The sequence below is a fragment of the Solanum lycopersicum genome, chromosome 8, assembly GCF_036512215.1.
Source record: "Solanum lycopersicum chromosome 8, SLM_r2.1".
Taxonomy (NCBI): domain Eukaryota; kingdom Viridiplantae; phylum Streptophyta; class Magnoliopsida; order Solanales; family Solanaceae; genus Solanum; species Solanum lycopersicum.
Genome location: NC_090807.1, coordinates 67,580,824 through 67,607,328, shown reverse-complemented (window position 1 = coordinate 67,607,328; position 26,505 = coordinate 67,580,824). Strand labels below are relative to the sequence as shown.

General features: G+C 30.9%; 4 protein-coding genes across 6 annotated transcripts; all 4 read right to left on the bottom strand.

Annotated features, from left to right (window-relative positions):
- Window positions 1–11: 11 nt before the first annotated feature.
- LOC101250431 (cellulose synthase-like protein G3) lies at window positions 12–5,090 on the bottom strand. Of its 2 annotated transcripts, XM_004245448.5 has the most exons (6): window positions 4,317–5,090; window positions 2,787–2,939; window positions 2,411–2,536; window positions 1,843–2,286; window positions 1,050–1,397; window positions 12–789 (listed from the first exon to the last, which is right to left on the bottom strand). In XM_004245448.5, exons 1-6 carry the CDS (start codon window positions 4,947–4,949, stop codon window positions 235–237), a joined length of 2,259 nt encoding a protein of 752 aa, XP_004245496.1. In that variant the 5' UTR covers window positions 4,950–5,090; the 3' UTR covers window positions 12–234. The 2 variants fall into 2 exon arrangements, with proteins under 2 accessions (XP_004245496.1, XP_069143954.1); XM_069287853.1 differs by lacking the exon at window positions 1,843–2,286.
- A 50-nt stretch (window positions 5,091–5,140) lies between these two features.
- Window positions 5,141–10,808, bottom strand: LOC101250719 (cellulose synthase-like protein G3). The gene is made up of 6 exons (XM_004245449.5): window positions 9,967–10,808; window positions 8,012–8,164; window positions 7,447–7,572; window positions 6,879–7,322; window positions 6,087–6,434; window positions 5,141–5,828 (listed from the first exon to the last, which is right to left on the bottom strand). Exons 1-6 carry the CDS (start codon window positions 10,588–10,590, stop codon window positions 5,274–5,276), a joined length of 2,250 nt encoding a protein of 749 aa, XP_004245497.2. The 5' UTR covers window positions 10,591–10,808; the 3' UTR covers window positions 5,141–5,273.
- On the bottom strand, window positions 10,804–15,992 carry LOC101251018 (cellulose synthase-like protein G3). Its single transcript, XM_004245450.5, has 6 exons — window positions 15,030–15,992; window positions 13,424–13,576; window positions 13,115–13,240; window positions 12,475–12,918; window positions 11,737–12,084; window positions 10,804–11,467 (listed from the first exon to the last, which is right to left on the bottom strand). Exons 1-6 carry the CDS (start codon window positions 15,657–15,659, stop codon window positions 10,913–10,915), a joined length of 2,256 nt encoding a protein of 751 aa, XP_004245498.2. The 5' UTR covers window positions 15,660–15,992; the 3' UTR covers window positions 10,804–10,912.
- Window positions 15,993–20,569: 4,577 nt separating this feature from the next.
- On the bottom strand, window positions 20,570–25,359 carry ARF9 (auxin response factor 9). 2 transcript variants are annotated; one of them, XM_010326986.4, is made up of 15 exons: window positions 25,255–25,359; window positions 24,838–24,920; window positions 24,629–24,741; window positions 24,306–24,401; window positions 23,888–23,947; window positions 23,649–23,801; window positions 23,465–23,549; window positions 23,274–23,364; window positions 22,967–23,131; window positions 22,729–22,842; window positions 22,391–22,463; window positions 22,162–22,315; window positions 21,509–22,053; window positions 21,214–21,401; window positions 20,570–21,101 (listed from the first exon to the last, which is right to left on the bottom strand). In XM_010326986.4, exons 2-15 carry the CDS (start codon window positions 24,890–24,892, stop codon window positions 21,017–21,019), a joined length of 1,977 nt encoding a protein of 658 aa, XP_010325288.1. In that variant the 5' UTR covers window positions 24,893–24,920; window positions 25,255–25,359; the 3' UTR covers window positions 20,570–21,016. The 2 variants fall into 2 exon arrangements, with proteins under 2 accessions (XP_010325288.1, NP_001234534.1); NM_001247605.1 differs by lacking the exon at window positions 25,255–25,359 and having other exon boundaries at window positions 20,973–21,101; window positions 24,838–24,877.
- Window positions 25,360–26,505: the final 1,146 nt, after the last annotated feature.

Sequence of the window (26,505 nt, the reverse complement as noted above, 5' to 3'; positions counted from 1 at the left end):
TGGACAGAAGATTAAAATTTGAAAAAATTTACTAACTAATCTCCAAAATACAAGACTTGATTCACATACACAAATATAAAAAATTACAGCATTGTACATTCTATAAGACCTCCATAATCCTTTTATTCTTGAACATTTCAACTAAATCTAATATTGCTTCTTAACTTAAACTAAGAAATAAGACTACAAGAACAATAACAAAAGGTCCCAAAGTACAAAAATAAAACTTTTCTATTACATGTTTCCTAAAAGAAAAGCAAATGCTATATAGAGAGTACAAGCAAGACATGTTGAGAAAATAGTGACCCTTGTAGGCATTCTTCCTTTATCACTTCTCAAAACCATAGCTTCATAAATTGGCAAACAATTTATAACAACAAAACCAGAAATAAACATTTGGATAAATATTCCATCCAAATTTTGATCACCCTTGAAAATTTGTGCTAATGATTTGAGGAATGCTATTAAATTGATGATTGATGTTGTTGCTAGTATCACAAACATAGGCGAAACAACTCCAAACTCGAAAATTCCTTGATGATACCTTTTACCTTGGTCATTATCGACTATTTTGTTTGTTACATTGAAACCTTGTGTCGATATGCCTAAGTATTTAGTTAAATACTCAATTGTTCCAAATAAGTGAGATGTTAACCCCCTTATCATCCACATTCTTTGGTCACTCCACCACCTTTTAAATGTCCCTTCATTAGACATAAAAACCAAGCAATCTTGTCCATACGATCCAAGGAACATAAAAACATACAAGAAAAACCAAGGATCTGAAACCTGAAATCGATATAAAAAGAACAGTAAACCTTCAAAATAAATAACTTAGACTTCTTATTCATCTGCTCGACAATATCCACAAATTTACCATAAGAGTAGTCGTTCTACCAATTAATTAGTCATGTGCTATGCTCTATATATGTAGTGTTGCTTTGTATATGACAATATTATAATATATTTTCTACATGAAAGGGAATCGAAACACATAACTTAATTAATTAAACGTTAAATATGCTGAGTCATATATCAAAAGGGCATACCTTTGGAAAGATTGTAACCCCATTGAGAAGAGTAAGTTGAGGTATGAAGGCATATAGAGTAAGTGGTATTGACCAAAAGGGGGAGAATGCATAGTGAGAATAACAGTGGGCCATAACAAGGCCCATGGACTGAACCCCAAAAGTTAATGGGCTATATTTTGAGAGAGCAACTTCAAGAAGGCCCACATCCCATCTCTTCATTTGGCTGACCACATCATACAGAGAAATTGGTTTATCTCCTAAGAATGCAGGCCTTTTAGGATTGCAAAATACTGATTTCCATCCTTCACATTGAAGTCTATAACCTGTGTAGTAATCCTCAACAAGTGATCCATACCTAACCCCCATCTGCATAATTTTGAAATTGTTAGTTTGTATATAACATACATGATTATATACAGATTATACATTAAAGATACATGTATTATACATCTGATTGATATATTACTATTATTTTTACTGGCAACGATAAGCAGAAAGTCCGAAATGATTGTCTTGTTGGTTCAATTTTACACCACATTTACTATGTTGTCTTCAGTTCTAGCAACTTTTTCGTGGCAACAAGATCTAAAATATGTGACAAGTACGATCTCATTGCCACGAAAAAGAAGTTGCTAGTGCAATTATACTCATATTGCCTTAAGTGCAAACGATTTTTTTGTGGGAATTAGTTTGAATATACCATGTATACTAGATATATCGCGTGGCAAATTCGAACCAATTGCCACCAAAAAGAAGTTGCTAGTGCAATTATACTCTACATTTACCAACTTAAAATGTAGACTAACCTCACCTTGGAACCCCAATTACTTCCACTCTCATAGTTGCTACTTGCTACATAATGGGCTCGCCGCAAGATTTCATGGGCCTTAATGGGCTTATTCACAACATGATCCGGAAACAGTTCTGGAATTTCGGGCTGCTCAAACGAAGACGGAGGCCCGAAAAAAGCCCGACGATGAAAAAAACAACCAGTTCCAACATAATTAGGCCCATTAAGCCCATCCATGCCCATTGGATTAGTTATAGATAGGGGTTTTATCTCATTTGCATAAATATCTGCTTCATTAAGCCCATGAAAAGTTTGAGGAAACTGAACGTAGGCTAAATCGGGCCGTAATGTTGGGTCCAAGAAGTAACATAAAGCCCGTTGAGGTGTTGATGGATCATTAGAGTACATATCACAGTCAAGTGTCAATATTATTGGTGCATTTGTCATAATTCCCGATACTCGAAGCTATATCACAAGAAGAAATTAATAATCAATTCGATAAGATTTTAGAGAAAAGAGACAAATATATTCCTCGACTTTGCTATTTAGAACGTGTGTATAAGTAAAATTGATTAGATTTTTTACTTACCAATGCATTGAGGGCACCTGCTTTAAAATGATGAGGGGAACTTTTGTTTTTTTCTCTTGAAAAATAAATAAGATTTGGCATCCCATGACTTGTTATGTCTTTGTCTTTGCCACTTTCTAACAAAACCTACACCAACCAATTTGATAAAAGGATAAAGTCAAGTGGACGATATTACCAAATTAATCACCAAACATCCGCATGGGCAAATCTCAATATATATGATATCCTATATTAAGTCTCACATCGATAAAATATTAAAAGAATATTATATATAAGGAAACGAGCGTAAAATTATAGTGACAAGTTATATAGAATTAAGTTTCAAAATAATAATATCATTAATAAATTGAATTACTACAGTACAATATATATTTACCTGAATAATAGAAGCATGATTATGTCGAGAAAATCCAGTAGTCCAATATTTGGTAAAAGCTTGAAGCTCTTCCTCAGTGTTAATACAATCTTCATCCACTTTTCCCCTCTCTATCACTTCTTCTATCCTTGTTTTCATGTTTTCATACATCAACTACAAATACAATATACATCACATAAAATTCTCGATTGAAAATAAGATAAATAGTTGAAAAAGTTTTTTTTGATAATAGTTTGAGTCGCGTTGATAGATTGAAAATAAGATAAATAATTTAACGCTGAAAGACAGATAAAAATATTATTTTCTACTGTTAAAATACTATGACGTGATTTGCATAAAAAATAAATTGTTTTTCTTATCTAATAACATAAGATAAAGATTCTAGTATAATAGTAAAAAAGTTTTATGATATTTTAAAATAATATAAGATGTCCTTGTAAGAGTTGTTACAACATTATTGGTTAAATTTATTAGTCAAATACAATATATAACAAATACATATTGATATATGAGCATATACTATATACTACTATTATTGGCTAAAGAAAATATCTGTTTTTTTTTCCTTCAGCTACAGCGTCACAAAGATTGAATTCAAAAACAAAATGCCAAATCAATAAATATATTAAATATGTTCAAATAATTGATAAAATCAACTCAGGCCAGATACTAGTCAATCAAATTGCAAGTTGCTTATCTTCTTGTATAAATATATTTTAAAATATTAATTAAAATATAACATAATTTGAATTTTAAAGAATGAAAATACATAAAAATATGAGATATGGTGTAAGATAAAGGACAAATATTCTATTTGTTATTTTCCTTAGCGAGAATCATGATTTTCCATCACAAATAATATTTAATTAAATAAAAAAAAATATCTCTATAAAAATTTCATATACTTTACGATCTCATATATATATATATATATATATATAATCTAAACTTTGATAAACATTTTAACTAATATTTAGTTTAATCAAATCCTATTCAACTTTAAACCATAGATAATCAACTTTCGAAAAGCAAAAGTTACCACATACTATATTAATAAATTGGGACCTGACATCCTATAGAGAAGACCATATAATATAACTAAAAATAATATTTATAATAGACCATAAAATAGATCGTACCAAACCTATATGCCCCTTTATCAATAATTGTAATATACGACAAATTTACCAAAATATCTCATAAATAAACTCAGCCAGATCTCAAACGCAAGCTATAATATAAATTAAATGTACATCGCACATGCATGCTTGCAGAAATAACAGCATTAAAAATTTTCAATTTTCTATATTGCTCGAATTTTTAAAAGTATTATCATATTCAAATAAAAATAATATATTTTTAAAGGAATATCCACCATATACGTTAAGATACTTTTTAAAAATTCGAACATTATAATTATGATTTAGTAATATTAAAAATTAATCAAATTTTTTATTATTGATTAAGAAAATCACTAGACGTTAGACGTTCTATTTAGTAATATAAATTCTAGAGGGAAAAAAAACATACCTTGATTTTCTTTGTCTCAAAATTTTGTAAGTAATTAGAATTGAAATATGCATCTGGAGACCTTTGAATTATTTTATTTTCCCTACAAAAAGGCAGCCAATATACAGCAAATTTTGCAGCTTCCATAAAAGCAAATAACGTAAGCTCCGATCCTCCATCGTCCGATACATAAATCGATATTTTTTCGATTGGATTATAATCGTAGGCCATAACTGATAATACCGTGTTAACGACGTTTAACGGTGGCTCCTTATAAGGATCTGCAGTACAAATAAATATATCAAGTGCTGGAAAATTATTAATTTCGTTACTAAAGTTTTTGGTTATTTTTTCGGGATATTGTTGACGTGTTAGTGGACGCATACGAAAAGGTTGACTGGTTGTCCACATGAAGGCTAAGATTAAATCTGAAATTAAAATTGAAAATGATATGGAGAAAGTTATAAAGGAATTTGTGGAATTTAGGAGTTTTATTATATGGTTATAGAAAAGAACTAGGATGGCAAAAAGGTAAATAAGTGCAAATGCACGGTTGAGGATGTGGTGTCGTGGATTCATCACGACGGAGTGAAGACCCCCGGTGTTATTGGTGGTGGTGGTGGTGTCGGCGGAGGAGGAGGTGGTGGTTTCCATTTTTGCTTGAAGTGTTTTATTAGAGTAGATGATAGAGTGATAGATTATTGTGGTGAGAGGAGTCTATTTATGGGAGGGATTTCAAAAACTTCTCTCTGTTATTTTTACGTGTTTATTATATTAAAAAAAAATTATTTTTATTTATTATTTTCATCGTATGAAGATTGAGAAAAATATATGTTCATTCCATATATAAAATCTCAGTACTCCTTTTATTCTTGAATATTTCAAATAAATCTAATATTGCTTCTTAACTAAACTAAGTAATAAGATTACAAGAACAATAACAAAAGGTCCCAAAAGTACAAAAATAAAACTTTGCTATTACATGTTTCCTAAAAGAAAAGCAAATGCTATATAGAGGGTACAAGCAAGACATGTTGAGAAAATAGTGACCCTTGTTGGCATTCTTCCTTTATCACTTCTCAAAACCATAGCTTCATAAATTGGCAAACAATTTATAACAACAAAACCAGCAATAAACATTTGGATGAACATACCATCCAAATTTTGATCACTCTTGAAAATTTGTGCTAATGATTTGAGGAATGCTACTAAATTGATAATTGATGTTGTTGCTAGTATCACAAACATAGGCGAAACAACCCCAAACTCGAAAATTCCTTGATGATACCTTTTACCTTGGTCATTATCGACTATTTTATTTGTTACATTGAAACCTTGTATCGATATGCCTAAGTATTTAGTTAAATACTCAATTGTTCCAAATAAGTGAGATGTTAACCCCCTTATCATCCACATTCTTTGGTCACTCCACCACCTTTTAAATGTCCCTTCATTAGACATAAAAATCAAGCAATCTTGTCCATACGATCCAAGGAACATAAAAACATACAAGAAAAACCAAGGGTCTGAAACCTGAAATCGATATAAAAAGAACATTAAACATTCAAAAAAAAAATTACAATTTTTATTCATTTGCATGTCAATATCCACAAATTTACCTTAAGACTAGTTGTTCTACCAATTTATTAGTCATGTGCTACGCTCTATATATGTAGTGTTGCCTTGTATATGACGATATTATAATATATTTTCTACATGAAAGGGAACCAAAATGCGTAACTCAATTAATTGAACGTTAAATATGCTGAGTCATATATCAAAAGGACATACCTTTAGAAAGATGGTAACCCCATTGAGAAGAGTAAGTTGAGGTATGAAGGCATATAGAGTAAGTGGTATTGACCAAATGGGGGAGAATGCATAGTGAGAATAACAATGGGCCATAACAAGGCCCATGGACTGAACCCCAAAAGTTAATGGGCTATATTTTGAGAGAGCAACTTCAAGAAGGCCCACATCCCATCTCTTCATTTGGCTGACCACATCATACAGAGAAATTGGTTTATCTCCTAAAAATGCAGGCCTTTTAGGATTGCAAAATACTGATTTCCATCCTTCACATTGAAGTCTATAACCTGTGTAGTAATCCTCAACAAGTGATCCATACCTAAACCCCATCTGCATAATTTTGAAATTGTTAGTTTGTATATAACATACATGATGATATACAGATTATACATTAAAAATACATGTATTATACATCTGATTGATATATTATTGCTATTTTTATTGGCAACGATAATCAGAAAGTCTGAAATGATTGTCTCGTTGGTTCAATTTTACACCACATTTACTATGTTGTCTTCAGTTCTACCAACTTTTTTTGTGGCAACAAGATCTAAAATATGTGACAAGTGCGATCTCATTGCCACGAAAAAGTTGCTAGTGGAATTATACTCATATTGCCTTAAGTGCAAACGATTTTTTCATGGGAATTAGTTCGAATATACCATGTATACTAGATATATCGCGTGGCAAATTCGAACCAATTGCCACCAAAAAGAAGTTGCTAGTGCAATTATACTCTACATTTACCAACTTAAAATGTAAACTAAAGCTCACCTTGGAACCCCAATTACTTCCACTCTCATAGTTGCTACTTGCTACATAATGGGCTCGCCGCAAGATTTCATGGGCCTTAATGGGCTTATTCACAACATGATCCGGAAACAGTTCTGGAATTTCGGGCTGCTCAAACGAAGACGGAGGCCCGAAAAAAGCCCGACGACGAAAAAAACATCCAGTTCCAACATAATTAGGCCCATTAAGCCCATCCATGCCCATTGGATTAGTAATAAATAGGGGTTTTATCTCATTTGCATAAATATCTGCTGCATTAAGCCCATGAAAAGTTTGAGGAAACTGAACGTAGGCTAAATCGGGCCGTAATGTTGGGTCCAAGAAGTAACATAAAGCCCGTTGAGGTGTTGATGGATCATTAGAGTACATATCACAGTCAAGTGTCAATATTATTGGTGCATTTGTCATAATTCCCGATATTCGAAGCTATGTCACAAGAAGAAATTAATAATCAATTCGATAAGATTTTAGGGAAAAGTGACAAATATATTCCTCGACTTTGCTATTTAGAACGTGTGTATAAGTAAAATTGATTAGATTTTTTACTTACCAATGCATTGAGGGCACCTGCTTTAAAATGATGAGGGAAACTTTTGTTTTTTTCTCTTGAAAAATAAATAAGATTTGGCATCCCGTGACTTGTTATGTCTTTATCTTTGCCACTTTCTAACAAAACCTACACCAACCAATTTGATAAAAGGATAAATTAAAAAGATGATAGTACCAAATTAATAACCACACATATGATCTTAATATAACATGTTAACAATTAAAGGCAAATTAGACTATTTTGTCAACACGTGTTAAACATTTTTAATTAATAACTATTTTTTTTTTTTTGCTTTTTATTGTGACACATTTTAAAATTGTACTAGTATAGAATTCAAATAGACAATATCATTAGTAGATTGAATTGTTGTATATAATATTCAAACCAGTACTCCTTTAGATGAATCCTACATTATTTTGATAATGGTGCATGGGGTAATTCTTACCAGAAAATATATGTGATATTCTAGACAAGTCTTATATTGACAGATTCTAAAATTACATAGAATTAAGTTCTATAGGATAATATTATGAGTCAATTGAACAATTACTATATATATATTTACCTGAATGATAGAAGGATGATTATGACGAGTAAATCCAAATGTCCAATATTTGGTAAAAGCTTGAAGCTCTTCCTCATTGTTAATATAATCTTCGTCCACTTTTCCCTTCTCAATCACTTCTTCTATCCTTCTCTTCATGTTTTCGTACATCAACTACACCATATAATATAAATTATAGTAAAGTAAGTTCAAATTTGATAGGAGATAATATAAATAATAGAAAAAGTTCTTCCTTGATAATAGCTTGAATCACGCTGAAAAATAAGCAATAAATTTCTATTTTAAATGCAAAGTTCCATCATGTACATATATAAGAAAAAAAAATGTTTTTCTTATATAACACAAGGTATGTTCTAGTATAATAGTAAAAAGGTTTTATGACTTCTTAAAAAATAATTAAGGTGTCCTTATAAGAGTTGTTACAATATTTTTGGCGAAATTCATTAGTCAAATACATTATAACAAAAAAAAATAAAATGAAAGACGACATATGAGTATATAATATGTACTTGTTTAGCCATTTTAAGTCTTTTAAGTAAATAATGACAGATCAAAAAAATATCTTTTTTTTAGCTATAACGTCAGAAGGATTGAAATTAAAAATAAAATGACAAATCAATATATACATGAAATGTATTCAGATAATTGATGAATCAACTCAAGCCAGATACTAGTCAATCAAATTGCAAGTTGCCTATATCTTGTAAAAATATATTTTAAATATTAATTAAAATATGATGTAATTTGAATTTCAAAAAATAAAAATATACAAAAATACAAGATATGACGTAAGATATTCAATTGTGATTTTCCTTCGCAAGAATCATGATTCCCTATCACAAATTATATATAATTAAAGAGAAAAAGGAAAGGTTTTATAAAGATTTTATCAACTTTTTACTATATTATATGTTACTAATTATAGTTCAGTTTTTGTAACACATTTATTTTTTTTAGACTTAAATTATATAAATTTTAATATATATTTTTATAAAATATATTCTTATCATATTAACGTGAAAAAAATTATAATTTATAATATTATAATATAAATTTTAATTATTAATTTAATTAAATTTAACTACATAAATCAAACAAATCAACTTCTAGAAAGCGAAAGCTAACCCATGTATATTTAGTTGGGACCCTCATCCTATAGAAAACCATATAATATGACTCAAAATATTAGTTATGGTCCCATAATCGATCGTACCAAACCTATATGTCTCTTTATCAATAATTGTTATAAACAACAAATATACCAAAATATCTGAAACGTGGGATGTAATAAAAAAACTTTACATCGCACATGCATGCTTGGTAGAAATAACAGTGCCAAAAATCTTGTTTTTTTTTATATTAAGTTTTGTCCTGATTTTCTTATGTTATTTTTTAAAAAAATTTGAAGTATCTTTTTTTTCTTCATAAATGCTTTAACTTTTTTAAAAGAAAAATATTCTTTCATATTTGATTTTTTAAGAAAAATTTAGAAATGTAAAAATTGAAGATTCTTATTTTCATTGCAGAACACAATAATATTATAATTAGCTGTTTAAAGAGTTTTATTTACGAGAAGATTTTCTTTAATTACATTTAAGTTTTTCAATACTAATTTTATAATATGTAGATACATTAATAATATGTTTTTAATATACTTTTACTAGTCGTGTAGTCTATCAACCATATACTTTATGATGTAAACTTCCGCATAACCACTACTCACTTTCATACACAATATCATATTGTTCGAATTCTTAGAAGTAACATATCAAAGTAGTAAAAATATATATTTGAAAATCAACTAATTTTCTATTTATTAATTAAAAATAATCACTAGATGTCAGATAATAATATATATTTGAAAATCAACTATTTCTATTTATTAATTAAAAATAATCACTAGATATAAGATATTCTGTTTAGTAATATAAATTCGAGAGGAAAAAAAAACATACCTTGATTTTCTCTGTCTCAGAATTTTGCGTGTAATTAGAATTGAAATATGCATCTGGAGACCTTTGAATTATTTTATTTTCCCTACAAAAAGGCAACCAATATACAGCAAATTTTGCAGCTTCCATAAAAGCAAATAACGTGAGTTCCGATCCTCCATCGTCCGATACGTAAACCGATATTTTTTCGATTGGATCATATTCGTATGCCATAACTGATAACGCCGTGTTAACGACGTCTAAAGGTGGCTCCTTATAAGGATCTGCCGTACAAATAAATATATCGAGTGGAGGAAAATTATTAATTTCGTTACTAAAATTTTTGGTTATTTTTTCGGGATATTGTTGACGTGTTAGTGGACGCATACGAAAAGGTTGACTGGTTGTCCACATGAAGGCTAAGATTAAATCTGAAATTAAGATGGAAAAAGATATGGAGAAAGTTATAAAGGAATTCGTGGAATTTAAGAGTTTTATTATATGGTTATAGAAAAGAACTAGGATGGCAAAAAGGTAAATAAGTGCAAATGCACGGTTGAGGATGTGGTGTCGTGGGTTCATCACGACGGAGTGAAGACCCCTGGTGTTATTGGTGGTGGTGGCGGCGGCGGAGGTGGTGGTTTCCATTTTGCTTGAAGTGTGTTATTAGAGTAGATGATAGAGTGATAGATTATTGTGGTGAGAGGGGTCTATTATAGGAAGGATTTCAAAAAGTTCTCTTTGTTATTTTTATGTGTTCATTATATTAAAAAAAATATTTTTTATTTTTATTTATTATTTTCATCGTACGAAGATTGAGAAAAATATACTTTCATTCTATATATAAAATCTCAATACTCCTTTTATTCTTGAATATTTCAAATAAATCTAATATTGCTTCTTAACTAAACCAATAAGACTACAAGAACAATAACAAAAGGTCCCAAAGTACAAGAATAAAACTTTGCTATTACATGTTTCCTAAAAGAAAAGCAAATGCTATATAGAGAGTACAAGCAAGAAATGTTGAGAATATAGTGACCCTTGTAGGCATTCTTCCTTTATCACTTCTCAAAATCATAGCTTCATAAATTGGCAAACAATTTATAACAACAAAACCAGAAATAAACATTTGGATAAATATTCCATCCAAATTTTTATCACCCTTGAAAATTTGTGCTAATGATTTGAGAAATGCTACTAAATTGATGATTGATGTGGTTGCTAGTATCACAAACATAGGTGAAACAACCCCAAACTCGAAAGTTCCTTGATGGTACCTTTTACCTTGGTCATTATCGACTACTTTGCTTGTTACGTTGAATCCTTGTGTTGATATGCCCAAGTGTTTAGTTAAATACTCAATTGTTCCAAATAGGAAAGATGTTACTCCCCTTATCATCCACATTCTTTGGTCACTCCACCACCTTTTAAATGTCCCTTCATTAGACATAAAAACCAAACAATCTTGTCCATACGCTCCGAGGAATAAGAAAACATATAAGAAAATACAAGGATCTGAAACCTGAAATCAATATCAAAAGAACATTAAATCTTAAAAAAATTTACAATTTTTATATCATTTGCAGGTCAATATCCACAAATTTATCATAAGACTAATCGTTCCACCAATTAATTAGTCATGTTTTATGCTCTATAGTAGTGTTGCTTTGTATATGACGATATTATAATATATATTCTACATGAAAGTGAACCGAAACACATAACGTAATTAATTAAACGTTAAATATGCCGAGTCATATATAATACGGACCAAAATGAATTGGTGCATACCTTTGGAAAGATGGTAACCCCATTGAGAAGAGTAAGTTGGGGGATGAAGGCATATATAGTAAGTGGTATCGACCAAATGGGCCAAAATGCATAGTGAGTATAACAATGGGCCATAACAAGGCCCATTGACTGTACCCCAAAAGTCAATGGGCTATATTTTGATAAAGCAACTTCAAGAAGTCCAACCGACCATCTCTTGTTTTGGCTGACCACATCATAGAGAGAAATTGGTATATCTCCTAAAAATGCAGGCCTTTTAGGGTTGCAAAATACTGATTTCCAACCTTCACATTGAAGTCTATAGCCTGTGTAGTAATCCTCAACAAGTGATCCATACCTAAAGCCCATCTGCATAATTTTGAAATTGTTAGCCCGACAGATTCATTGTTTACTTTTTCTATCCGGATACATAGAGTATACACTGAGTATACTGATAATATACAAATTAAACACGGATTATACATATATTATACACCATAGTTCCTGACTTATGAACTTGTTGTCTTCGTTTCTACCAATTTTTTCGTGGCAACATGATCTACATATTTCACAAAGTTCGAACCAATTGCCACGAAGAAGTTACAAGTGCAATTATTCTTTTTCGTGGGAACTAGTTCGAATATACCATGTATAGTAGATATATCACATGGTAAGTTCGAACAAATTGCCACCAAAAAAAAAGTTGTTAGTGCAATTATACTCTACATTCACTTACTTAAAATGTAAAATAAACCTCACCTTGGCACCCCAATTACTTTCCCTCTCATAGTTGCAACTTGCTACATAATGGGCTCGCAGCAAGATTTCTTGGGCCTTAATGGGCTTATTCACAACATGATCCGGAAACAGTTCTGGAATTTCGGGCTGCTCAAACGAAGACGGAGGCCCGAAAAAGGCCCGACGACGAAAAAAACATCCAGTTCCAACATAATTAGGCCCATTAAGCCCATCCATGCCTATTGGATTACTAAAGAATAGGCCTTTTATCTCACTTGCATAAATATCTGCTTCATTAAGCCCATGAAAAGTTTGAGGAAACTGAACGTAGGCTAAATTGGGCCGTAATGTTGGGTCCAAGAAGTAACATAGAGCCCGTTGAGGTGTTGATGGATCATTAGAGTACATATCACAGTCAAGTGTCAATATTATTGGTGCATTTGTCATTATTCCCGATACTCGAAGCTATCACAAGAAGAAATTAATAATCAATTCGATAATATTTTAGGAAAAAGAGGCAAATATATTCATCGACTTTGCTATTTAGAATGTATGTATACATTAATTTTTTTAACGAGGGTATATCCCCTCCATATCTCTAAGTCGAGGGATATATACTACCCTTATTTTTAAGAATAAAAATTGATGAGATTTTACTTACCAATGCATTGAGGGCACCTGCTTTGAAATGATGCGGTGAACTCTTGTTTTTTTCTCTTGAAATATAAATAAGATTTGGCATCCCATGACTTGTTATGTCTTTGTCTTTGCCACTTTCTAACAAAACCTACACCAACCAATTTGATAAAAGGATAAAGTCAAGTAGACGATATTACCAAATTATATATGATATCCTATGTAAGTCTCGTATCGATAAAATAATGATAAAATATTATATATAAGGAAATGAGCGTAAAATTATAGTGACAAGTTATATAGAATTAAGTTCAAAATAATAATATATATTTACCTGAATAATAGAAGGATGATTATGTCGAGAAAATAAAGTAGTCCAATATTTGGTAAAAGCTTGAAGCTCTTCCTCATTATTGATATAATCTTCATCCACCTTTCCCCTCTCAATCACTTCTTCTATCCTTGCTTTCATGTTTTCATACATCAACTACATATATAATATGTATCACATAAAATTCTCGATTAAAAATAAGAAATAATCAAAAAAGTTTTTTTTTGACAATAGTTTGAGTCGCGCTGATCAATTAAAAATAAGATAAATAATCAAAAAAGTTTTTTGATAATAATTTGAGTCAACACGCTGAAAGATAAATAAAAATATTATTCTCTATCGTTAAAATTCTATGACGTGATTTACATAAGAAAATAAATTGTTTTTGTTATGTAATAACATAAGATAAGATTCTAGCATAATAGTAAAAAGGTTTTATGACATTTTAAAAGAATATAAGGTGTCCTTAAAGAGTTGTTACAACATTATTGGTTAAATTTATTAGTCAAATACATTATATAACAAATACATATTGATATATGAGCATATCCTATATACTACTAGTTTAGCTATTTTGCTGACTTCTAAGCGAATAATTACAAATTAGAGAAAATATCTGGTTTTTTTTCCTTCAGCTATAGCGTCACAAAGATTGAATTCAAAAACAAAATGACAAATCAATAAATATATAAAATATGTTTAGATAATTGATAAAATGAACTCAGGCCAGATACTAGTCAATCAAATTGCAAGTTGCTTATCTTCTTATATAAATATATTCTATTGATTAAAATACGATGTAACTTGAATCTTAAAGAACGAAAATACATAAAAATATGAAATATGGTGTAAGATAAAGGACAAATATTCTTTGTTATTTTTCTTAGCGAGAATCATGATTTTCCATCACAAATAATATTTAATTAAATAGAAAAAAAATATCTATATAAAAATTTCATATATATATAAAACTATTTCTTTCTCATACATGTTATATTTTTCAATTTTTAAGACTCATATTATCTAAACTTTGATAAACATTTTAACTAATATTAATTTAATCAAAACCTATTTAACTTTAAACCATAGATAATCAAATTTCGAAAAGCAAAAGTTACCACATACTATATTAATTAATTGGGACCTGACATCCTATAGAGAAGACCATATAATATAACTAAAAATAATATTTATAATAGACCATAAAATAGATCGTACCAAACCTATACGTTCCTTTATCAATAATTGTAATATACGACAAATTTACCAAAATATCTCATAAATAAACTTAGCCAGATCTCAAACGCAAGCTATAATATAAATTAAATGTACATCGCACATGCATGCTTGCAGAAATAACAGTACCAAAAATCTCCTTTTTACTATATTACTCGAATTTTTAAAAATATCATCATATCAAAATAGTAATGATATATTTTTGAAGGAATATCCAACATATACGTTAAGATACTTTTTAAAAATTCAAACATTATAATCATGATTTAGTAATATTAAAAATCAACCAACTTTTTATTATTAATTAAGAAAATTATTAAACGTTAGACGTTCTGTTTAGTAATATAAATTCTAGAGGGAAAAAAAAACATACCTTAATTTTCTTTGTCTCAAAATTTTGTAAGTAATTAGAATTGAAATATGCATCTGGAGACCTTTGAATTATTTTATTTTCCCTACAAAAAGGCAACCAATATACAGCAAATTTTGCAGCTTCCATAAAAGCAAATAACGTAAGCTCCGATCCTCCATCGTCCGATACGTAAATCGATATTTTTTCGATTGGATTATAATCGTATGCCATAACTGATAACGCCGTGTTAACGACGTTTAACGGTGGCTCCTTATAAGGATCTGCCGTACAAATAAATATATCGAGTGGCGGAAAATTATTAATTTCGTTACTAAAGTTTTTGGTTATTTTTTCAGGATATTGTTGACGTGTTAGTGGATGCATACGAAAAGATTGAATAGTTGTCCACATAAAGGCTAAGATTATATCTGAAATTAAGATGGAAAATGATATGGAGAAAGTTATAAAGGAATTTGTGGAATTTAGGAGTTTTATTATATGGTTATAGAAAAGAACTAGGATGGCAAAAAGGTAAATAAGTGCAAATGCACGGTTGAGGATGTGGTGTCGTGGATTGACCTCGATGGAGTGAAGAACGCCGTTGTTAATGGTGGTGGCAGCGGTGGAGGTGGTGGTGGTGGTGGTTTCCATTTTTACTTTGAAGTGTGTTATTAGAGTAGAATGGAGTGATAGATATATTGCGATGAGAGAAGTGTTATTTATAGGAAGGATTTCAAGTTATTTCGTCCGTTTATTTTATGTGTTTGATTATATTAAAAATATTTTTTTATTTTTATTTATTATTTTTATCATATCGAGATTGAGAAAAATATTTCATATTATACTTTGATCTTATCTTAGTTATTTATTCTTCAAATTATTTTTAAAATCTAAGACTAAACTATGAAAAAGAATTAATGGATGTCAGAAAATTTTGTTTGAACTTGAAGATGGGGTTAGAATTTTTTATTCTTTTGTAAGAGGAAGTTATTATATTCCTTGGTATACGTCTTTAAATAATTAATTTGTATTTTTATATTTCTCTTTTTAATTTTTATTTCATTTTCACCTCGTATTTTATGATAAAGATGTTTAACTACCCTAGCATGCTTTGGCCTTACTTGTCCTCTATTACACTTGAATTTCATAAACTAAAATGAAAATTTAATGCTCGTAATAATATAGATTTTCCTGAAGAAAGGGCCATTTTTAAATTAATTTTCATTTAAAAATTCATATTATATGCATGGTTATTGTACAATATTTCACCCCATAAATATAATTTAGCTACTTTCTCACTTTGATTTTTTTTTTTTGCGTTAATTGTGTACAAAAATTGAGAAAGAAAAAAAAACTCTTTAAGCAAGATTTAGCTCCCCTTCGTTATCCCTTCCTTTACTTCGTCAGGTGCACAACTAGATATAAGATATGTGTCTTATTTAAATTTTTAAGGTTATAATTAACAAATATTATAACTCTAGTTAAGTACATTAATTTTTGAAAACTACTCCCTAAATATACGTAAGAACAAAACATTATCCATAAATTTTGCTATTCATTGATATATATATATATATATATATATATATATATATATATATATATATATATATATATATATATATATATATATATATATATATATATATATATATATTTTATTTTTTTATTTAAAATATTAGAATTTTCTTTTATTCCGAGCAGGTAAAATTTATATTTTGTCAATTTTCATGTGCCATAGTTCACTATCTTTTTTGATAATCCAGAATTTCGACGTCATTTTTGCGAAAATTTACATTGGCGTCCTTTAAGAAATTATCTATGGAGCTAGTTGGTCAGCACGGTTAAAACTGTCAATTTCTAAGGTCAAACGAGTCCAGAGCAGGTAAATACTTCATTTTGTCAATTTTCGTGTGTTATAGTCCGTGAGATTTTTGGTGATCCGAAATTTCAACATAATTTTTGCCGAAAATTTACATGGGCGTCCTTTAAGACCTTATCTATGGAGTCAGTTGGTCACCACAACTAAAACAACTCATTTTTAAAGGTCGAACAAGTCTTATAGTAGGTAAACCCCCTATTTTGCTGATTTTTGTGTACTATAGTCTACTATCTTTTTTGGTAATCCGAAATTCCGACATCATTTTTTGTCAAAACTTTACATATACGTCCTTTAAAACCTTATTTAAGGAGTAAGTTGGTCACCACGGCCTAAACGGCCCATATTCAAGGTCAAATGAGCTTAAAGCAGGTAAAACCCCTCATTTTATGCTTTTTCGTGTGCTATACTTCATGGAATTTTTGGTGATCCGAAATTTTGATGTTATTTTTGTCGAAAATTTATATGGATATCGATTAATACCTTATCTATAGAATGAGTTGGTCACCACGACCAAAACAACCCATTTTCAATGTCAAACGGGCTCCAGAGCAGGTAAACTCCCATTTTGTCGGTTTTCATATGCTATAGCCTATAATTCACCTTCTTTTTTGGTGATCCAAAATCCGACGTCCTTTAGCATGTATCAAAATTCAAAAGAATAATTAGCTTTTTTTTAAAAAAAAATGCTATTACATTTTTACACTTAGTAAATCTCAAGATAAGATCTTACATTTTAAAAAGGAAAAATTACATGAGTTAATATATTTTAAAAAATAATTACTAATTTTAGCGATACTTTTGTTTATTATCATTTATAGCAATACTGTGATAAATCTGTAATATGTATTAAAAGGGAATTATTTATGCAATATATTTGAAATATAATTGTTTTTTGAAATTTATTGTGTTTGTTTAGTATAAATGGTCACATTGTATTATAAGTGTTTTAAAATATGTAATAAATGTATTATGCATCATTAGAATTTGCATTATATGTAAATAATAAATTCTTCTTTATAATATGTATTAAACTTATATTATAAATAAATTAAAAGTGATCAAGTGAAAAAAAATATTATTACTATAAATGATAAATATTTTTTATTATAGCACATTTTAGGTTGATTTGTTAAATAAAATAATAAGATTCTCTGTATTCTTGTTCTTGTATTCTTGACCATATATACCTCAACAAGAATATCATGTTTTGTCACCATGTATTAAGAAAATGGAATTTAAAATTTACAAGCATTAGTTGTCGTAGATATAGCTTTCAAGGCATTTTGGTTAATTCATTCTTTTACTAGTCTTTTAGACTTAAAAAAAAATCATAATTAAATTATCTTTTATCTCTTTTAAAAAGACGTATGAAAACAAATACGTCTAATATATAATCACTTTTTATTTTATCTTTAAAAATATCATTACTAACTCCTAATTAAAACTTAGTGATAGTATCCTAGAATTATTACTAAAACACATGTTTGTCTAAATTTTGATATGATTAATAACTCAAAAAGTCATTTAATTTTAATAATTGACTAGCAAGGTTACCTTTATTTTAATTAAAATTTTAAATATTATTAACGAAAATTTTAATTTCTCCCTTACTAGCGTTGACTAATAAATGATATGCCATAATAGCCATAAAATATAAGTGATAGTAATTGGTGATCGAGATTAACTTATGTGCATTGACTGTGTAGAATTTTTATACACGATAAGTTAACTTTAACCGTGATAGCTAGCCAATTAAAAGTTACTTTTAGTTTATTTCTTTTTTAATATTTTAAAACACTCATTTATTATTTTTTTTCTTTTTACGCTCCATAATCTTTGGCTTTGGAAAATTAAATTATTTAAGAGAAAAAGTTCTTTATAAGCAATTTATCTTAAGTTGTTATTAAGTTTGAGTATTTTCCCAGAGTAAAGTATATTAAATATAATGAATTATGATTAAAAAAAAAAACTATATCTTTATAAGTAAAATTATGTCCCTGTTCACATTTTTAAACTCTGAAATAGAAAATATAATGAATAAGTTATAAAACTTAGTGAATGACTTTTGTAGCTAAATAATAAAAGTTATCGCTAATTTGAAAATATTTTACTTACGACGGATTATTAAAAAGTTATGTTAGCTGTGAAGTTTGTGACTACTTCCAAAGAACGATCAGTTACAGAGATGGATTTAAGATAATTATATAAATTTACAACGATCTCAAGTTAATATCATAATAATAACTTTATTAATTATCTAATATAATCTTAATAAAAATTATCGAACTTAAGTAATTCATATATGACCCATATATCTCTCTTTGTTCAGTTAGGACCGCTTATAAGTTAAATTATACATAATGATCAATGACTTAAGGTTATTATGAAGTAGGTGATACCAAATTTATCTAGATCAATATTATTTTATGTTGATCTATATGTAAAATTCACGAAAAAATCACAATGTTAAAATTCAGAATTTTTTAATTCAATAAATATTAATCGAACACATCACGTCATGAATGTACCTGAATCGATGGATTACTACTAAAATCAAGAAGTTGATTGAGGAGATTTGTTTTTTTTTTAAAAAAAATTATGATTACTAAACTCCAAGAAGTCGATGTCAGCGTGTTGTATACTCCAACAACTACGAAGTTGTCTATAAGCTATCGTCATTTTATAGTTATACTTGACTAAGTCCTTTATAGTCCATTCAATAAGATTAGGAATGACACAAACATCATGCAAGCCAAGCATGGATACATAACACAAAGACTCAGACTTATAATAAAGAAGTTTTGAGCGTGACCAAACACTCATGCAAAGATAAATACCTTTACGTAACATTTGACAACTCATGAGGCCCATGACTATATGGACACTCTTCCTAGCTAGGATAGGGATATTGAAGACCAAACAATTCACAAAGCCCAATTTTCCTTTCACTAAAAGTTCTCAAAAAGGAACTTAGAATATTAAAATTGTGAAATTCGAAAGGGAAAATATTTGTGTTACAAGTGATAGTGACAAATTGAACTTTTGCTTGAAAATGAATACAACTTGAAATTGTTTTTTGATTTTTGTACGAGTGATTCGGAATAAAATTATGAAAAGAGTCTTTTTGAGTTCTTCTAATTCCAAAAAAATTATAATATACAGTTCCATAAAATAGTGAAAATTATCCATGGTCAAACGTGCACTAAGAATGCACAAATATGTGATTGTAAGTGCTTTATAAAGTTTAAAGGAAAATGACTCTACGCTAGCTCAAAAGATGAACCATCTATTTATTTTGCACTCAACATCTTAACCAAAGTCAGTTAATGAATCAAAAACTTATATAAATCTAAAGGTAAATATTGTTAAAAGAAATAGCAAGGTAAATAGAAATGTCATATCTAATAAATTATTAAACTTCTAAATAGAGTAACATACTAATAAAACAGGTTTTGAGTTCAAGTCACCCTTATAGTAAAGAAAACGGTATCTAATTTAAATGTTAGGATCACCCTTTAGCAAAGAATAAAACAAACACACACGCGAAGGAGCGTTTTGAAAGATTTTTTTGTTCAGTAAAGGGGAAAGTTACAAAGTGATGCATGATTGTGCCAAAAGAGTCTAAATTTAGACAAGAAATCCCTATTGTGCATCACAAAAGTCATACAGAAAGAGCAAGTACAGAGCAATCTCCACCATGGAGTTTTCATATAAGATAAGGCATAAAGCACGTTAACAAGACCATACATTGTAGTATTTCCAGAATACTACAATGGCACATGAGTATTTACAGGTTAACGCGCGAATAGAAAACTACATAAACTACTACTATATAGACTCCCCATTAGAGAACACCCTTAACTTTTTACTACTTCTAGTACTATATTTTTACTAGTCTTATCCTATTATAACTAGTTACTTACTTAACTGCTCTCAAAACGGAGCTGCACTAGGCTAAAAAGAGCGTAAAAACAAGCTTCTACGCCTTGCTATGTCAACAACCTGTCGTTCTTTCCTACTATATATAGAGAATGAAGCCAAAGAGATCACAAAACGGTACCACTTCAAAAGGCGGAGTCTTTAACTTTCACCATCTTCCGCCATCATTTCATTTGAAAGGAGCTGCTTAACTGTCTGCGCGAGACAGGGTCAATTTTTTCATATCCTGACTTGAACAAATGAAAATCTTCCTCACCACATTGCAAAAGTCTCTGCAATTAAGTGATTTAAGTGATGTGTTAAATTACAGGTTGTAGAAAAGATCTTATGCAGTGGTTGTATATGTATTCAGTCTTAAATTTTTTTAAGTGAGAGAGAACTTACTGCCACGGATAATCACCCATAAGCATTGTATCCCCTTCATCATCTGTAAACAAGATCCCCCATTTCTGTCGTGACTGAAGCTCTCCTTGGATTTCAAACATCTCCTCAAGCTCCTTTGTAAGCTCATCGTATCCTTTCAATATGGTTAAATCCACTGCACGACCTACAGCTACGCCTTGCATTTGCACCTTCTCAAGGGATTCCACATGTGAAAAGATGTTAGAGAGTTTAATAATATGTTTTGTGGCGAAAATGAGTTGGTAAGAATGCAATTTTTTGGCTTTTGATTTAATACCTTTGTGCGAGACCTGGTGGAACAACTCTGCTTGCTTTGAACCTCCTTTAGGGGTAACCGCAAATGGCCTTGCATTTGATCTTTGAAGTCTACTGAAAGCTCAGACTTTTGATCTGAATCACCAGCAGGCACCGTGTTTGGAGGTGCTCTCTCTGCAAAGACACAAGAAATGCCGGCTGGCTGTAGCTGTAGTCGTGCCTCAGTAGTGCTAATTGAGGAACTTTTCAAGTCAATACCAAATAATCTACAGGTTTTTTTGGTATCACATTTTCTCCCATCAGTAGGAATAACAATCGGCTGATTAGTCCCTTGACCGAACTGCGGGGCCAAAACGCATGGAAAACCACACCAAGTTGGAGCACTCCTACCGTCTTCTGGCTCATCCACAAGCATACCTGAAGTATTTAAATGAGGAAGCTGCCAACCACTCTCTGTAAGAGACGCTAATGCGCAATTAGTACTGCTGTTGATGCCAAAGGTGTTAAACTGAGGCGATCGAAGGGAAGGATTCCAAACCGCCGAAGCATTTGAGGATGAAGGTTGTTCTAACAGGAAAAGAAAGGCAAGATAATTAAGAAAATGAAAATGGAAATTAAAATATCAGCAACCAACACATGAAAAACCACCATGCTGTTGAGAATTTTCATTCAGACCTGATATTTTGATTTCACTATGTAGCCGATGCCTTTTGTTCTTCTCTGCGGTTGGTGGGACAAGGACATTTGGAATTGAACACACATAAGGTTTAATTTCCCAAGGAGAAACTCTGTCAGGCCTTGCAATGGCTGCAGGCTCGTCCCATCGGACCTGGAACGAAGGGAGAATTGGTGATTTCCAATTGAACTTAAAGAATATTGCTGAAATATAAATGTAGATATCAACCTTCAAGGATCGCCACGCAGAATTTTTCCACTGTGAAGAAAGATCATCAATTCCAACTATAGTGCCCATAAATCTGAGAAATAATAGGGGAGAGCCCAAACAAATACATGTCAGAACTAAGCAGTTGGCAAATAAACATCTTGATCAAAGACTTCCACATCTAATTGGAGGACTTCTGAATACTCCCACCATTTCAATTTATTTGCTGGTTTTAACTTGGCACGGAATTTAAGTTGAATTAAAGCCAAAAAGGGAAAGATGCATTCTTTTAAACAAACTATAAAGGAAAGTAAGACAGATAAATCAAAATGGAGCTAGCGAGTAATTGATATCACTACCTTCTATCAGGATTCCCTTCGGCTTCAAACTGCATTTTGAATCGCATGCCAACTGCATATTCATGTTTAAGAGCCTCTAAGTATTTGTTGACGCCTACGATGAACTGAGTGGTTCTGAAGGTTGTCAAAGCAGAAAATTGGAAGAGCATATGAAAGATTTAGTATGTTCTCTGGCATGAAAATGATCTCTACTGCGTAAGGATGACGGGATAATTGAAAGGAGGTGTATGTGACAAACCTCGGTTTGTAGTAAACAACAAACATTGTCTGGGTTGTAACAGCATGAGATGCTGTAGCCAAGACTCCTAGGTGCATGCTCTGGCTTGACATCACCGATGACGGCATTGAGCTCTGCTGGCGAACAAGCCTTTTGACCCCAACTCGCAGCTGTCCATTATTACCCCTAGAGCGTACATATCCATTAGAATATGATTATTAACAAACCAACATTAACTGTTCTGGATATATGACATGACATGCAATAGTGATAGACAATGCAATCAAATATCATACTCATACGAGAAGCTAGGACCAGAGAGAGATACCTCAAGAATACAAAAGAATCCCCTGCCACTAATTTCTTTGAAGAAACAAAGGTACTCCACCCTGTGGTAAGTAAATGTCTCCGAGGTTGGCCTGTTATAATTAAAACAAAGACGGATGACTTTTGACCTTTACAATACATGATAAAGCTTCATTGATATCTTCTGTTACACTCTACAAACAAAACAATTACCTCTAAATATATGCTTGAAGCGCCACTCCACGTCATGAAGGTCTTTCGCAATCAATTCCTGGGTCGGAGTCTGCTGGTTCAAGTCCTAACAAAGTATAACAAACACGACAGCTAATTCAACAACTTGTCAAAACAGGGGGGGAAACGTAGTCTAGCCTATACAAAATGATCACACTTATATTACCAATGGAGGAAGGCATTCATTAGCATGTTTCCTTAGAACAGAAAATCCACCATGAGTGCTTGTATCGGAGGCTGTCAGGACCTTGCAGAAAGAATGGAATCTAGGCTTTACATCCTGCGGAATTAATGGATCCGGAGTAGTCGGCTCGGGTACCTAAAAATCAGATCAATAATTAAAACCAAATTGATCAATAAAATGCATATAAACAAGTGAATACTACAACAATTTTAACTTCTTACATGTGGTGCCTCTGGCATCAAAGTGATCTGGACATAGACCTCATCATTGTCTTCTTCAGCCTACAAGCAATCATCAAAAACATTTTACATTTCAAATACAAAATTGTATGAACTTTACACGCATTCAGGTGCACTAAAGCTCCCGCTAGACTGGACTATAAGGGTCTGTTGGACACAACCTTACCCTGCATTTCTGCAAGAGATTGCTTACACGCATTGAACGGTGACCTCATGGTCGTTCACTTGGCGACAAACCGACAACTTTGCCAGCTACGAATACGCCAAGGCTCACCTTCCGATGTTTGAATTTTGAACCCAACAATAAATTCATCACTTTTTTTGGATGAATTACTAACAAGTATGAATACAATGTATGTAAAATAAACTGATCAAATAACACAATGAAATATAAACATACCAGGAAATGACTATTGATAACTCGACAAAGGACCTTTGATTTGAGATTGAATGATGGAACTCTTTGATCCATTTCTTGATTAATTGATGCTACCAACTTTTCCACAAAACCAAAAAAAGTGAGACAAAAAGAGAAAGATACAGATTTTACAATCCCCAGAAAACATAACTAAAAATATACACTCAAATTGAGAAATTCAATAAAAATTCACAACTCCATAACTCAAAAACAAGAACTTAGCCTTGAATCAACCAGATTCACCTAAAACAGAAAAAAAAAAAAAACACAGAATTCAATTATTTTTTTAAAATAAAATTTTTTACTTGTTCCATGTGGCCTTGAGGAAAATAATAAACTCTTTCTCCTTCCCTGGGAACATCAACTACTGGACCTGCACACAACTGCCATAGCTCATGATACAGAGCATCTTTTTTACCTGAAACTCAAAAAATAAAAAATCCACATTTTAAACAAAAAAAACAAAAAAAGCTCCAAAATTCTCAAATTAAACTTCAAAAAATCAAACTTTCACCTGGAGAATTCATATTCGGCTGAGACTCATAACACCACCCATTTATAGTTGCCATGAGTATAATCAACCTTCAATTCCAAAAACTAAAGAACACCCAGAATTCAAAATCAAGTAATTAGCTCAAAAAAACATCACAAAACTAGCTAAAATTCACCACATTTCTTCCCTGCTATAACAACAACACATAAAAAAGCCTTAAAGAAACACCCCCAACAACTAAAAATAAAGTTTAAAGTAGTGCTGAATATAAAAAAAAATTAACTAACAATAGTAGTACTAGTTCTACTGGAACAAACAGGAGCAACAACAGAAGAAGCAACAGCTTAATAATTTCATTTTTTTTTTCTTTCTATTTTGTATGTGAGAGAAAGAGAGAAAGTGAGAGAGAGAAAGAGAAAACTCTGTAACGGAGTTTACCCAAAAACAGCTTAATATATGGCTTGATTTGTTGCTTTCTACCGCTCCCTGCAGAGAACGTGTTTCTCTCCTTTTTTCATCTGTGTAGTGTGAAGTAGAGTGGGGGGTTGGTTGGGTTTTATAAGCTTGGTTAGAAGTAGAGTTAACACCGCTTTCGTGTATTGGCGGAATAACTACTGTAAAAATTGTGTAAAAGTCAAACATATTAATTAGTATGTAACCGTGAGTTTTGTTTTAGTCCTAATCGGAGATAGTAGATTTGAGTGTTAAAGGTGGAGAAATTTATGTTACAAGTGACTCCATTATTGTGTTAAGAAGTAAAAGCGTGCGAAAGTCCAGAAGTGTTAATTATCATGTAATGGTTGGATTTTTTTAGTCTTAATCGAGTACATTGGATTTATGTCTTAGATGCGGTGATATTTACGTTACGACTAATTGGAAGTGACCCCGTTATTGTATTAAAAAGTAAAAGCGTGCGAAAGTCAAAAAGTACTAATTATCATGTAATGGTAAGAGATTTTACTCTTAATCGAGGACATTAGATTTAAATCTTAGATATGGAAAAATTTACGTTACGAGTGTTATTGTATTAAGAAGTAAAAAGGTGTGAAAGTCAAGAGTATTAATTATTATGTAACGGCGAGATTTCTTTAGTCTTTAATCGGGGACCTTGGATTTAAGTGTGTGTGCGGGGGGGGGGGGGGGTTGGTTGGGTAAGTAACGGGTGGTTATTAACTAAGTAAAGTTAACACCACCTGTCAAGCAATGGTGGAACAACTACCGTAAAAATTGCATAAAAGTCAAGATTATTAATTATTATGTAACGGTGAGAATTCTTAAGTCTTAATCAAAGATATTGGATGTGAGTTTTAGATGTGGAGAAATTTACGTTACAAATGACTCAGTTATTATGTTAAGAAGTAAAAGCGTGCGAAACTCGAGAAGTACTAATTATCATGTAATGGTTGGATTTCTTTAGTCTTAATAGAGGATATTAGATTTAAGTGTTAGATGCGGTGACATTTATGTTACGACTTAGGAGTGATCCCGTTATTGTATTAAAAAGTGAAAGCGTGCGAAAGTCAAAAAGTACTAATTATCATGTAATGGTGGGAGTTTTTTGCTCTTAATCGAGGACATTAGATTTAAATCTTAGATATGGAAAAATTTACGTTACGGGTGACTCTGTTATATTATTAAGAAGTAAAAAAGTGTGAAAGTCAAGAGAATTAATTATTATGTAACGGCAAA